The sequence below is a fragment of the Coenobita brevimanus genome, chromosome 98 (assembly GCF_032717465.1).
Source record: "Coenobita brevimanus isolate Jiangsu-jjx chromosome 98, ASM3271746v2, whole genome shotgun sequence".
NCBI classification, from domain to species: Eukaryota; Metazoa; Arthropoda; class Malacostraca; order Decapoda; family Coenobitidae; genus Coenobita; species Coenobita brevimanus.
In genome coordinates this window covers 4,051,852-4,067,254 of record NC_137051.1, presented here as the reverse complement: position 1 = coordinate 4,067,254, position 15,403 = coordinate 4,051,852, and the positions used below count along the sequence as shown (strand labels likewise).

General features: G+C 41.0%; 1 protein-coding gene across 1 annotated transcript in view; it reads left to right on the top strand.

The window, feature by feature from the left end:
- LOC145414106 (neutral amino acid transporter 9-like) overlaps positions 1-14,662 on the top strand; it is a 31,345-nt gene extending 16,683 nt beyond the window's left edge. Inside the window, exons 9-13 of the mRNA XM_080283665.1 lie at positions 3,614-3,726; positions 8,441-8,539; positions 12,208-12,312; positions 13,751-13,992; positions 14,494-14,662. Of these exons, the coding sequence (XP_080139791.1) occupies positions 3,614-3,726; positions 8,441-8,539; positions 12,208-12,312; positions 13,751-13,992; positions 14,494-14,662 (728 nt within the window). The remainder of the gene's footprint in view (positions 1-3,613; positions 3,727-8,440; positions 8,540-12,207; positions 12,313-13,750; positions 13,993-14,493) is intronic.
- Positions 14,663-15,403: the final 741 nt, after the last annotated feature.

Sequence of the window (15,403 nt, the reverse complement as noted above, 5' to 3'; positions counted from 1 at the left end):
TGGTTTATTCTATTGCTGTTTGCCAACGAACACTCTAGCCGAGGAGACGGAGAAGTGTGTGCCTGGTCGCAAGCTCTCCAAGCAACAGATATCTGCATTGTGTTGTGCCAATGCTAACGGCATGCACTGGCTTAAGCCCTTTATTGTTGGTCATGCAAAGCAGCCTGGGTGTCTTTGTGGGGTGATGGATGTCCTTCCTGTCGTTTGATACCATTCTTTGAAGGTATGGTTCACTGCCCAGATCTTCAAAGACTGGTTCCACCACCATTTCGGTGGTTCCACCGCCATTTCGTCAAGGAGGTCATCCATTACCAGACGGAGAAACTGGGAATCCCGTGCAACCAGGTAAAGGCCCTCCTTCTCCTCGATAATGCACCTGCCCACCCGTGCGACAAGGACTTGGTGGCTGAGAATGGCCGCATTAAATGCATGTTTATGTCACCTAATGCGACTGCTCTCATCCAACCAATGAACCAAAGAGTGATTGTGGCAATGAAGAGGCTGTACCGAAGGAAGCTCCTGGACGAGGTGATGGTTGTTCTCGAGGACGAGGACGTGCGCGGGGAGGGACGGGACACGCGAGGCCAGCGGACTTTGGAAAACCTTTGCTGCTACAACATCAAGTCTGCAGTCTACAACTGGGCCAGTACATGGAAGGAAGTCCCTGTCAAGATTCTAGAAAATGATTGGTCTCGTCTGCTACTTGGAACAGATGTGAAGCACGATTTCCTAGGTTTTGACTTGGATGACTTCCATGCATGTCTACATGCGCATGGCAACGATGTTGATGTGGACTAAGTGCGTGAGTGGTTGGATGACGACGAGGGCGATCTTGGGTATCAGACCATGTCTGATCTCGAGATCGCATCTTCAGTAACAGGTGTCAGTACCCAGCTTGACAATTCCGATGAGGATGGCGATGATGATGCGGACTTCTCTCAGCGTGACACTACTCCAGCCATCCCAAAGCTGAGCACACTCCGGGAACATGTAGAGTTCATCCTCGACTACCTGGAACACCTGGACTGCGACAGGGAGATGGGGCCCTTGGGACTTGTGGAGGAAGTGCACGCTTTCAGACAGCGCATCATTAATTGCCAAAATCGTCATTCCTTGTGTCAATCAACCATTGACAGCTTTTTTAGACTCCTGACCCCTGCTGTGCCCAGCCCTGGCTCCACACCATTGCCTCCCCAAGACAGGCCCTCATCCTCCGAGCCACAGCCCAGCACATCAGGCACGGTGGAGTCAACACTGGCCGTGAGTTTGCGCCTCTCTTCCGAGTCGTCTGCAGTGGGTAGTCCATCACCACGTCCCAGCGACGCACCCCTAGGCCACCTGCATCAGCTACTCTCAGACTCTGACAGTGAATAAACAGCAAGTACTTGCCACTAGACCACACGGAAATTTACAGCTTGTGCAGTGAAAAAAAAACAGTGTGCAGTGTTAAGAAATTAGAATTCTGAGCACAAAGACTTAAGTGCAGAGTGCAACACTGATTTTATTGACGTTCAGTGGAGCGCAAAAGACTAGAGTGTGTAGTGTTTAGAAAACGGATTTATGAGTGCAAAGACTTAAGTGCAGAGTGCAGCACTTATTTCATTAAGGTACAATGGAGCGCAAGTAAGACAAGAGTGCGCAGTGTTAAGAGAATGGAATTCTGGGTGCAAATGACTAAGTTCAGTGCAAGACTTCATGTACAGTGTACTGCAGGTGCTTCAGGTACTCTTTTTTACTGTCAGAGTCTGAGAGGAGGTGGGTTATTCATCGAGATGGCCAGGGACTTGTTGTAAGTACCCAGAATGTTTCACATTGTACTGTATTTTCCATACTTACCTCTAAAACCTCATTTCACTCTTTTATGTCCCTTACTGGTGTGAATAGGGTCGTAGGTGCTATGCACGTGCAGTAAGGAGGTGTTTTTCTGAGTTAGGCTAGGTTAGGGTCCATAAGTACCAGTCCAGGAGCCAGGAACTTGTTGTAAGTACCCAGAATGTTTAATATTGTATATACTCACTTCTAAAACCTCATTCTCTGTTTTTTTTTCATCTATTTCAGTCATTTATGTCCCTTATTGGTATGAGTTGGGTCTTAAATAGGTGCTGTGCATGTCCAGTAGGGAGTTGTACAGGTGTTTTTCTGAGTCAGGGTAGATTAGGGTCCATAAGTACAAGTCCAGGAGGCTGGGGCCCACTATCTGGATGGGACCACTTTCCGGACATGCCTTTGGCTGTATTATGTCGGATAGTAAAGGGATTACTTATATATATATACAGTATATATATACAGTAAACCCTCATTATACGATGGGGTTCCGTTCCTGAAAACCCCATCGTATAGCCATCCATTGTATAGTGAACCTGTTATAACATGTAGTCAATGAGGATACGTTCCCAGACCTGCCTAAACTCGCACATTCACACACCTTAACACTCACATACATGAAATATCCTTATGTTTAAACATGTAAAGTAACACATTAATAATGAATAAAGAGGGGAAAAACATGAAAATAACAGTATACAGTAGTTCTTACTATTACTTAAGTAAACAGGATTGTTGATGTCCCCTCCGAGGCTAAGGGACAGTTAGGGCCTCACAGCCCTCACTCATCACTGGCAGACCTGGCTGGCTGGCTGCACGGGGCTGGCTGATGAGTCTGGACTGGCGGATGAGACTGAGCTAGCTGGCTGGGTGGGGCTGGCTGATGGGGCTGAACCAATCGATAAGACTGGGCTAGCTGGCTGGGCAGGGCTAGCTAATGAGGCTGGACTGGTGGACAAGTGTGTGTGGTCTAATGCCGACAGTGTGAGGACGTTTTTGTTGCGTTTGCACATTCGCTGTTCACTGAGCCGTGGATGATCCATCGTTGTTGCAAATCGTTCCCATTGTATAGTGGGCATAGGGTACTAAAATTTTGACATTGTATAAGTGAAATATCGTACAATGAGGCATTGTATAATGAGGGTTTATTGTATATATATATATATATATATATATATATATATATATACTGTAAAACCTACCATCATCCATTTTCTTGATGTCATGCTGCATACTTCATCCTTCACCTTCAGCATTCTTTTTCTGCATCTGTCCTCCTCTGTTCCTATTTCTCCTATCTTTCCTGTCACTTTGTATTACTCTTCTTTTTGTTTCAGGTGGCATTACATTGAGTGACAAGCCATAAAACCAACCCATTCATACATGTTTCTTACATTTCAGCAAGTGAGTTGGTGGAGGATTAGTTCCCCCCTCCCTGTAAAACAGCTAACTCGGACTCAAACAGCCACTTCTTATGGGATTATGGCACCTGGCTATAGATTGATAGAATATAAAACCACTTTTCTTTTACCATCAAGCCTACTGTCTGTCCCACACCACAATTTTGACAGAGCACACAGACAAATTGTGGAATCCACTTGTGGTGTGTGCTGATTATGCAAAGTCTAATGCCACTTTTTTTTTTTTTTTTTTTTTTTTTTTTTTTTTTTTTTTTTAAAGCATATCCCCATAATATATATTTCTTCATATGCTGCTTTGTTTGCTCACAGTAATTTGAATTTCTGTGTGTGGGTAAAGTTAGTCTCTTATTTATCTTTGTATCTCACAGGAGCCATCTCAGTGCTTGTGATGTACCTGTTTGTCATCTCAAAGGCGGCTGTGTGGGGCATCAACATCAGCTTTACTGACCCTTCAAGCATATTCTATGTACCACTCTTTAAGGTATTTTATTGTACATAAAATATAATATCCATCTATATCTCTCTGTCTGTCTATCATTCTTATCTATCTGTCTATCTATGTATCTTATATATATATATATATATATATATATATATATATATGGAGTCTCTGTGGTACAGTGGTAGAGTATGATAGGAAAGATTCTTTAAAATTTTTCTATTAAGAATAGACTCAAAAACTTTTGAGATACAGGATGTTAAAGCAGTTGGACAACAGTTAGAGGGTTGGGATTGGGAATGGTCACCCTTCTTTGGGACTGGCTGAATGAGAGCAAACTTCCAGCAAGAAGGAAAGGTACAAGTTGATAGACAAAGGCAAAAGAGTTTGCTTAGGCAGGGTGTAAGCACAGAAGCACAGTTCCTGAGAACAACAGGAGGGACTCCATCAGGCTCATATGCCTTATTAGTATTGAGGCCTGTGATGGCAGAAAATACATCAGCTGAAGAAATTTTAATGGTAGCCATGAGGAAGTCAGAGGGGGGAAGTGATGGAGGAACAGCACTGGAATCGTCTAAGGTGGAATTGGAGGAGAAAGTATGAGCGAAGAGATCTGCTTTATCAGTAGAAGAAATAGCTACAGAGCCATCAGAGTAGAAAAGAGGAAGGAAGGATGATGAGGTAAAGTTGTTAGAAAGGTTTTTGGCAAGGTGCCAGACGAAGCGGGAAGAATTCGAGTTAGAGAGTTGAGTGCATTTTGTACAGATGAAATTATTTTTAGCAGAGCAAAGAACAGACTTAGCACGATTCAGGGCAGAAACGTATAAAAGATGTGATTCAGGGGTGGGTTGGCTCCAGTACCTTTTATTGGCCCTCTCCTTGTTGTGGACAGCATTAGAACAAACATGATTAAACCAAGGCTATTGTGCATTATTTATGTATATCTATCTATCTATCTTTATGGTAAACTAGCGCAGAGTACTGCATATGCCTGTGAACGTCATGCTTTGAGAGTAGATGCAGAAAAGAGTAAAGTCATGGTTACTGAGAGAGAAGGTGACTCCTAGTGCGATGTTACAGTGAATGGATAGAGACTGGAATTGGTGAGAGTTCAAAGGGAGGAAAATGTGCAAAAGAAATGGAAAGTAGAGCGACACATGGAAGGAGAGTAGCTTGTGCTATGAAGGCCTTGATAAGAAACAGAGACTTGAGTGTTCCAGCTTACATGAAGGAGTGTTGGTACCAATTTTAACATATAGATGTAAGACTATGGTGTGGCATGACAATGAAAAGTCAGGAGTGAAAGCAGTGGAGATGTGACTGGTGAGGAATGTATATGGAGTGCTGGGAGTGGATAGAATTCGAAATAATGTGATTCATGAAAGATGTGGAGTGACGAAGTCTGTGGACACCAGAATTGAGAAGAGTGCACTGAGATGTTATGGTCATGTGAGAGAATGGATGACAACAGAGTGGTGAAAAAGGTATATCTGTGTGAATTTGAAGGAGGGAGGAGGTGAGGTAGGCCAAGGAGAAGTGGAGGGATATGGTGGATTAGTGTGTGAGGAAGAGAGGTTTGGAAGTCGGTGAGGCTACGAAACTGACTAGAGATCGAGCTGGCTGGATGAATATTGTGAGAAGTGTTTGATCAGGGATTTGGCACCCTCCTTTAATGTGACAGTCTCTGAACTGACCCTATTGGATACGTTTATATGAAGCTACAGAACGTGGTGAATGTTTTTGGCATATCGGGTGGAGCCAGGATTCCGGGGGCTTGAATGATGAGCGAATGGAAGCGTGGCCCATTGGACTGGGCAGATTTGGGCTGTCTGGACAATGCTACTCCTCACTCTGCCCTAGGGTGGGAAAGGAGGTCCAGGTGATGATATACAGTATATATATATATATATATATATAATATATATATATATATATATATATATATATATATATATATATATATATATATATATATATATATATATATATATATATAATATATATATATATATACCCCCTGGGGGTAGGGGGGGTTTTCAAGAATACTCCCCCAGTATCCCTGCTTGTCGTAAAAGGCGACTAAAGGGGTTGGCGGAGGGTTAGTGCCCCTCCCCGGAAAACAACTAACTAAAAAGTCACACAATAAGCCTCGGACAAGGACTGACCAAAAGATGATGACCAAGGACCAGACAAAGGACATGGTAATTGGAACATGGATTGTAAGGGGAGCAAATGATGAGGTGAAAGAGAGAGAGATTGCGCACGTGCTTGAGGGTGCGAAAGTTGATGTATGCGATCTTCTCACCTACCTTTCAGACTCCTGGTCATCCTCCTTTTGGGACTTTGGCGAAAGCCTTGCCATTGCACTTGACATCTCAAAGGCTTTCAGTCGAGTCTGGCATAAATCTTTAATTTCCAACCTCCCTCTTATGTTTCTATTCTTCTATCTGTGCCTTCATCTCTAGCTTCCTTTCTGGTCGTTTTATAGCTGCTGTTGTAGACGGCTATCATTCTTCTCCTAGATCTATTAACAGTGGTGTTCCTCAGGGCTCTGTCCTATCACCAACTCTCTTCCTTTTATTCATCAGTGACCCTCTAAGCTGTACATCTAACCCTATCCACTCATACGCTGATGATTCCACCCTTCATCTTTCCATTCGATTCCCACAATGTCCATCTCAGCAGTTACATCAACAAACAAGGGATGAGGCTATGGCACACCTAATGTCTGACTTGGTTCGTATCTCTGACTGGGGTAAAAATAATCTGGTTTTTAATGCATCAAAGACTCAGTTTTTGCACCTATCAACCCAACAAAATCTTCACCAGGTATACCCACTAATGTTTAATAATATTCAGCTTAATCCTGCATCATCGTTGAACATGCTTGGGGTTTCATTAACTCGGGACTTATCTTGGAAACATCATATTACATCTCTTGTAAAATCTGCTTCCAAGAGATTGGGTATGCTAAGCCGACTCTGTTCCTTCTTTACCCCTGCACAATTGTTGACCCTATACAGGGGTTTTATCCGCCCCTGTGTGGAGTACAACTCTCATGTGTGGGGAGGCTCCCCACATACAGCTCTTCTCAAGAGGGTGGAGTCAGAGGCTTTTCGTCTCATTAACTCTCCCCCTCTTACTGACTCCCTTCAACCTCCGTCTCTTTGCCACACTGTTGCATCTTTATCTCTTTTCTTTCGCTACGTCAATGGTCACTATTCCTCTGAACTGTCTGCATGCATTCCTCCTCCTAGCACCCGTCTAGCAGCAAACTCTCACCCTTTTTCTGTCCAACTCTCTAATGCAAGAGTTAACCGTTACTCCCAGTCCTTCAGTTATGCAACAGGTCAACTCTGGAACTGTCTCCCTCTGTCTGTATTTCCTGCTTCCTATGATCTCCAGTCATTCAAACGCAGTGTGTCCAGGCATCTCAAAATGAATGAATCTTGAATTTGGCTTGCTCATGTATTTTATTTTTCTCTTGGAACAGTTTTGTGGGCTCATTGCCTTTGGTTCCTTCTTCCTCACATAAAAAAAAAAAAAAAAAAAAAAAAAAAAAAAAAAAAAGGCACTTGCTTAAAAAATACAGGATTACAGACGATCAAAATGTTTTAATTCGCATTTCACTACAACAGTTATAGGCCTTATACTGTATTCTATAAGGCATGATTTTTGTAACTTGAACTGCAATGTCGGATGTGGACTGTTGCTGCTGCTGTTTTTTCCTAAGATTCTATTCAGCAAGTCAAAGACTTGAGTAACGTTTGAGTCAGTGCTTGATTCACATCATTTTGCCCTCCGCTGATAATTTCTCCTTCATCCATCCATTATCTAATCCTATGTTGCCCCATGAGGAACGTAGGAGCCCGGGGCTAGGCAAGTTGGTCCTGGCATTTAAGATGAGAGTAACCTGCCTCACTCATCCCTGAGTGGCATTACGTGAGCAACTCCAACCAGCCCTTGGATTTAAACCTTCACCGGCTTAATCCTATTGGAGCACTGTTGTTACCCACTAAATCACCAGGCGCCAAAATTTGTTTATATGGTTACCACCCAGCATAGTAAATGGTTTCCTAGTGTACAGGAAATCATTTGGCTTGTCAGTCAATGTAGAGTCACCCACAGGCAGAAGGAAGAGGAAAGAATGAAGGAAAGAAAGACACAAGAGGGAGTGTAAAGTCACCTGCAGGCAGAAGAAAGAGGAAAGAATGAAGGAAAGAAAGACAGAAGAGGATGGATTGAAAGAAGGATGGAGGAGAGGAAAGGGCAGACACCTGAGAGCAGCACTACATCAAGTGAGTGGATGGTTAGCACCCATCACTTCCATTTTTATTTTCTTGCTTATCTGCTGCCTTGTGAAATACAACTAGACTGTTGATGATGATGTGAAGTGAGTCCCTGTTTTATGTGGAGAATGCAATAAGAAAGTGTCATCAAATTAATTATCAGCTTTTGCAAATGAGCATTCAGATTGTTTACACCTCCCTCTCTGTCCCTCCAGTACTTTACTTATTTGATATTTGATAGCAATTGCAGGTTGTTTTGTCCTGTGGTACCAGGTATTTGTGTTCAGACTCATAGTCTGGTTAATTTTGTCTTGGAGGCAACATACTATAGTGAAATAATTGCAGATTATTGCTATTATTGTGCATATTTACAAATGGAAAAGGCTTTTGGGCAGAAAAGTATTGAACATATTGGTTCATTGTTTACTGCACATCTTATTGTCTGATAAATATTTCCATTTGTACAGGGGAGCTTCATGTGCCTGACAGGAACGTTATCACTGGCATATTTCATCCACAACTGTGTGGTTACCATCATGCAGGGAAACCGCCACCAGGAGAACAATGTCAGTATCAAGTCTTGACTGTGTGCAGACTCCACTAATGTACTTATTTCTTGATTCATAGGAAGAGATCTGTTGTTGTTATTGTTTTAATGTCTATGGGATGGAAGAAAAATGTGGCAAAGGTCTTTATAATCAGTATCCTTGGTGACAAGGGGAGTGCCAGATTAAGAAATATTTCAGATGTTACTGTTGTAAGTTTCATTGTGAACTCCCTATAACCCTTGCATGTAATCAAAACCCCTCCAGAGTGTCAGTTTATGCAGGAGTATTAGGAAAAACCCATAAATACCCATAAATCAAGTGCTTGTGGTTCATTTAGTGCACTGAAGAAGTGATTAACCCCTAAACCGTGGGCTTGTTTTGCTTTGGCTTGCGTGTCCCGCGGGCATATTCGCTCACCGGCAGACTCTCTAAAAATATTTGCCAAAAATCAGTTATTAGTCCTAGAATATTAAAATTACATGTACTTATGGCACATACCTTCAGCTTTCTCCTTGGATGTTTGTTGAGCCTTCGTCGAGTACCGTAGGACTTGTGGAGACCTCTGAAGGTGGGTAACGAAGTCTCCATTTTACACTTCCCGACAACCCATAATATGATTACCACAGCCAGATATTATCACTAGAAACATTATTCTATGATTTTCAAATAGTTTGGAATCCATACTCAAAAAAAAAAAAAAAAAAAAAAAACTTTTAAAGCAATGAAAATTACGAGCGCGTATGACCTTCCTGCTTCTGATTGTTTGCCGCTGGTGTTCTGTCATTTATTATTCATAAAAACACTCACACTTTATATTTCTATTACTGTATAACACTTATATATATTTACAGTCTTTATCCATACATTTCCTTCAGTAATAGTAGCTTATTGTCACTGTAGGCATTCGATTTCTCTTTCAGTAAAATACGTAGCATTCACTTTCTCGTCCTGTATACTAGCGTTGAGAGTGAATCTGTCACTTTTACCTTCACTTTCATATCTCATAGTATTCAGTCATGCTAGAGTGAAACTTTCACATTCATTACTCCTAGTATATATACTCGTATTCTTATATTACTACAGTACTCATTTACATTTCTATTTACATTCTCTATTTTATTTACATTATTTACATTTCTATTTTATTTACACTGTGTTAGGCACTGTCACTTGCAGTAACTTATAAAACTATTTTCCACTGTTCAATTATATTTACATTCATTGCTTTCACTTGCTGTTTACACATTATTTACATTTCCACTTGCACTGTTTTACTCACCAGAAAGATCGTAGTCACTCTCTATCATTTTCATTGACAAATTAGCCAGTTCACGTTCCACAGCAGTCATTTATCCCTTTACCTCTTTCCACATGAGGTTTAGTAGGGGGTTGAGGTCACAGGGCCCTTTGCATGGGGCTAAAAAGCGGCGGAATTTGACAGGCGCGAATCCGACGTGCTTTCACCTTAAAAGACGACAGTAAACTGAATACAGTGTGGACAGTGGTGGCCTGCCTAGGGGGAGTGCAGTGCTGCCAATCTCAGCCTGGTGACAGCTGCTAATATATACACTATGAAATGATTGGCAGGAAATCTAGACAATACATAATAAATTAGGTAGTTCCAGGTGAATATAAATATCACTGAGGGTTCTCCCTTCCCTCCTTATATATATTTTTAATATGAGAATAGATTATACGGCATATTTCAAGGGGAAATAAACAGCGAAAATTAGCGAACGAGTGCACGTTAGGTGTTGTCAGGTGATAATTAGCCAATTCCAGGTGTACGGCACTATCACTTACCTTGTTTCTTTCTTGTATATATTATTTGATATAAGAATAGGGCATAGGGCTTATTTCAATGGATGAAATCAGTGGAAAATTCCAGGGAAGATTTACTTCGCATAGCATGGCCGGGCAGGCAAGAGGAGAGAATAATGGAGGGGAGGTAGTGAAGGGGAGTCAAGAATGGGGAGAAATGGCTAAATTGTCAACAATGGATGGGAGTACAGATGAGATTAGGAGTGCTGACAAGTGTCGGACATTGGCAGTACTGATAGATGATACAAGCCACCCGGGTGAATTCAAAATAACACAGAATCACAAAAGTGACGCCCCGTGGTATGATCCCTTGCTCCCAAGCATCATGAAAGTGATGCCCCGCGGTTAAGGGGTTAATAAGATTGTATTGTGTGATACACCGACCTTACTTAGAATGGGTCACATGTGCACTGTAGTAGATAGCAGTACCCTAGTAGTACTGTAGTGGCAACTCCAGCCTCATCTGAATGTGAACCCAGTGGACTGCTGGTTAAATTTACCCTTCTTTGTGGGAGAAAAATAATAAATAAATAAATAAACACCTGCTTCCTGCACAAAGCAGTACAATACCTCAGTCAAAACAGTACTACAAGCTGCCCCTCATGACATCCACCCACGAGAAGTATCCTTATAGAGATCAGATTAAGTTCTACTTAGGCTTAGTTCAGGAAATCATCCAACCCTCCTAAGTTACTGGCACAGATTTGGGTTAGGGTGAACCACAGATGACATTTGCCCCATTGGTAACGTAGCGCCACACAACGTAGCACACATAATGGAGCACTGCATAGCACATGTTACACTAAGAGCCAGACTGTCAGTGGTGTAAGGAGCCTATAGGACAACTCCATAGGTGCAATATCAAATCAGCAGTTGATGGGACTGCTTGGTTATGCAGACCAGCGTTAAGCAAAAGAAACAACAGTCTTTCTCCTGCCGTTCAGCATCTTCCTTTTGAAAGGGGAAAGGGAATGAAATGAGGTATGTTTGTATAACCAGGCATCAGAGTCACTTAAGTTCAGTATGTTGGTGCAGTCATGTGGAGGAGCCTTTCTCCAGGACCACAGTAGAGAGAACTTTTAAAGTATAGAAGAGGTCACTTATAGAAGTTACGATTAGATACTGGACAGTCATTTGTGCTAGACTGTTGGATGGTGGGTTAAGTTATTCTTGCTGTACTTGAGTTCATCTGCACGAACTATATGGAGATGTTTCTCCTTTTAAAACTTTGTTCTTATTGTTCATTTGGCAGAATAAGACAGAACTGTGACCACTTTCCGAAAGCACTTGTTCATGAGTAGCGCTGTATTTTAATGTTAATTTCTTGTGTGTTGTCATTATTCAAGATGGAGAGGTCATAATTTTAAGCCAAGTTAAAGTGGACATATGGGTGTTATTTTTATTTTTATTTATTTTTTTTTGTATTATTCTCAAATACCTTGTATGCTATAACAAACACCTAAAAGGAGTTGGAGTTGTGGTCAGAAAAATGCTCATTTTTGTATCAGCAGACAATTTTTGGTATCCTTCCCAGCACCTCTGTTGCTCTTACCCCTCAGAAATAGTGGAAAATAGGCTTTGAGTGATTAGGAATGACAATGTAATTGAATATAATAGATATTCATGGTCTTTTTAATCCTTCAGTCCAGTGACATGTTCATTGGTTTATTCTTGGTACCTCCGAGCATTCTTATTTACTTTAGAACTGGAAAGCTTAGATATAGTCGTCATTAACCCTGTCACTACAGTTGAACACAGTCATATAGAGAAAGTAAGAAAAAACAGAATTATGCCACCAGATCGAAGGGGGCAAGTTGGTGTAAGTAATTTGAAAGGAAATGTCTGTCAATTTCTTTTGTCCACAGGTGCGAGATTTGTCCTTGGCGTATATGCTTGTGGCACTCACTTATATACCCATCGGAGTGCTCTTCTACTCTGCCTTTCCTCTGCCCAAATACTGTGTAGTTGATGTAAGTATCAGATAGAGCCAGGATTCTGGGGGCTTGAATGGAGAGTGAATGGAAGCGTGGCCCATTGAATTTGGCAAATTTGGGCTGTCTGGACGTTGCTATACCTCATCCTGCCGTAAGGTGGGCGTGTAGGTCTGGATGATGATGGTGATGTAAGCATGAGTGTGTGTAGCATTTGTTCTAATCTGATAAAGATTCCTAATCCTTTTTAGTTCAGTTGATGGCAGTGTTGTCAGACTGGAGAATGATTTGAGTAGTAACCAGGGAGACTCACTGATACCTCATAACTAATGCTTATAGGACTTAATGCATTCTGGTAGTGGCCCAGTTCAGTCAGGTAAAAGTAAACTGACTAGTTGGTCATGGAATTTAGGACTTGAAATATAAGAAAAACTATAGAGTTGTATTTCAAATAAATTTCACTCTCACTAATTCCACATGTTTGGTAATTTGTGGGGTTGCCCTAGATTATTCTTTTTAACCCCTAAAGACCACAAATTTCTCAGAGCACCTATCCCCAGAACCGTAATTAGGGTCTGATTTTTTTATTTTCTCGGATTGTAATTTTTTTCTTACAGATTTCAAGAGCTTGAATTTACACACCTGAAAATGTATATCTCTCATTCACATGTCCAGTGGTTACTGTACTAGAAACCATCAAAAAATTAAAAAAAGTCTACCCTTGAACCTGCCAGAGAATGGCCAATAGCCATACAAACATAACAGTAAACAATATACTTTATATTCCTAGGCATAAGGCAAGGTGAAATAATGATCATGAAAGGAAAAATAAAGTTTATAGTGGTGCCTAGCAAGGGAAAACCCTATGTGTCTGGAGACAAAGGGAAAGGTTGAAGGTGGAGGGAGTGTGGTGGTGAATGGGAGGGAGGAAGGGAGGAATTATGCTTGCTACGCACACCAGCTGCAGTATCCAGGGGGTATATGGGGGAATTGGCGGTTTGGAGGCCATAGTGAGGAGAGGGCCCAGTGGGGTAGAGGTAGGCAGAGAGATGGCAGGGAGGTCACCTCCCCCCCCCCCTCTAGAGGCCTAGTCTGGCCATACCTCACCAGATACTGTTGCTCCCATTGGCTTGGTTCCATATACATCATATAGGAGTCAGTGCTACCTACCCCCTGTTTTTGGCAGGCTCTACGATCGACAAACGTAGGACTTTATGTTACATTTTCCAAAACTGTCGTTTGGCAGATATAGGTCTTTAGGGGTTAATCCAGGCCCCTGCACTCCTGATGGAGCAATAATATATGATAGGTAGATAGATAGAATACCAGAAGCAGATACCATTGTTTTCTATAGTTATAACCCCTATAAATTTTCAAGGTTCATTCTTAGATATGCAGACAGTTTATACAGGCAGTTTAGATCCATATTCAGAATTATTCAGTGAACAGTATTCAAGAATTATTTTTTATTTTACAGAACTTCTTGGACAACTTCCCACCTCATGATGTATTGCTAGCAGTGGTGCGTGGTTTCCTCTTCTTCCAAATCCTTACTGTCTATCCATTGCTGGGCTTCTTCATACGCAACCAACTCTTCACCTATTTTCTTGGACCTGGCCACCCATTTAAACTTTGGCAGGTCATGCTTTTGAACACAATTCTTGTGATGCTGTCTGTCCTGGTGGCCATATTTTATCCAAATATTGGATTCATTATTAGGTAAGACATTATGAGATTGATTTCAGCTAGTGCTTGTAATAGTTGTTGTACAATGTTGTTGTATAGTGGAGAAAAAGTAATACTACTCATAATTTCTCAAGGTGACAGGTTGGTTGTCAGACCCCATGTAGTGGTGTAGAAATGTGACTGCCTCACCACCTGTCACCTAGATTTATGATTCAGTCTTGGAGCTCCTGTGAAAATTTATAGAAGGGGATTGAGGTTGTAACTAAAACTTTCTTAACTTTAAATGTATGTCTTTTCAATTCTTTGACTTTGATGAGTTTTTTTGAGGTAAATAAAATCATGGTGCAAGTTGAAATAAGCTAAGAATCATGAATATTGGCCAAAGTGTTAATTATGATATTCAAAAACATTTTTAGTAGTGTAAATTTCTCATGAGCATAGGTAAATTATGTTGTTACTCTAAGGAAAATGCAAAGTTGCTAATTTACAGTCCAAGAACTGATACTTATTCATATGCTTATTTATGTTCCACAGATGGGTTGGTGCTATCTCTGGGCTGGCATATATCTTCCTGCTGCCATGTATCACACACATGTTGGCTCTGTACTACCGTGATCGCCTTACAATACCCATAGCTGCTCTCCACACCACTATCATTCTCTTGGGAATAGGAAATTTTGTGGCACAATTCTTTACAGAGTAGAGCAATAGCTATTGAATAATGATAAGAGACTATATATTTATTTTTATTATTATTTTTTTTTCTGTATACATGACTGCCTGTAATAACTACTAGATAACTGAAAGTCGTAAATTTTAGTTCTCTGTTTTTATAAGACAGTTTCTGTTTTATGACATGCTGTTTTCTGAGGTTGCTTCCATGGTTGCATCAACCAGCAATCCATTAGTGTTATCTTGACCTCATTCCATCCTAGTTGGTCTTTCTGAACCTTTATCATTATACCATCCATATTATAATAGTATTGCATACATCAGTATTGCATTATCCAAGTCTCAGAGAGCTGTTTAGATCAAGACCTAGAATAATGATGAAGTTTATTTTCATACAGCAAGGTATCCTGTACGTGATGTTTATTTTCTTAGACCAAGTGTTATTTCTTCTTTTAGTTTTGCTCTGTGTGTCACAAATACATTTTCCAGTTTTATGTTCTATTTAATTGGACATTAGTTCCAGTATACAATGCTTTGTGTATGAGAAAAACATCCACAAAGACAAACTTTGTTCCATCTCCTGAGAGGAAAGCTGCCATTGATGAAACAGCCAGTTTATTAATATACCTTAGTGGCATCATTGATAGAGGTTTCTGGTCATTGAAAAACCTATGTTACCCTGCCAAGGTTTGATTCCAAGATGTGACTGGTGACTTTACTGTTATTAAATCCTGTCAGGAAGTCAAGGAGCATTGTAGTGTGGATGGGGATG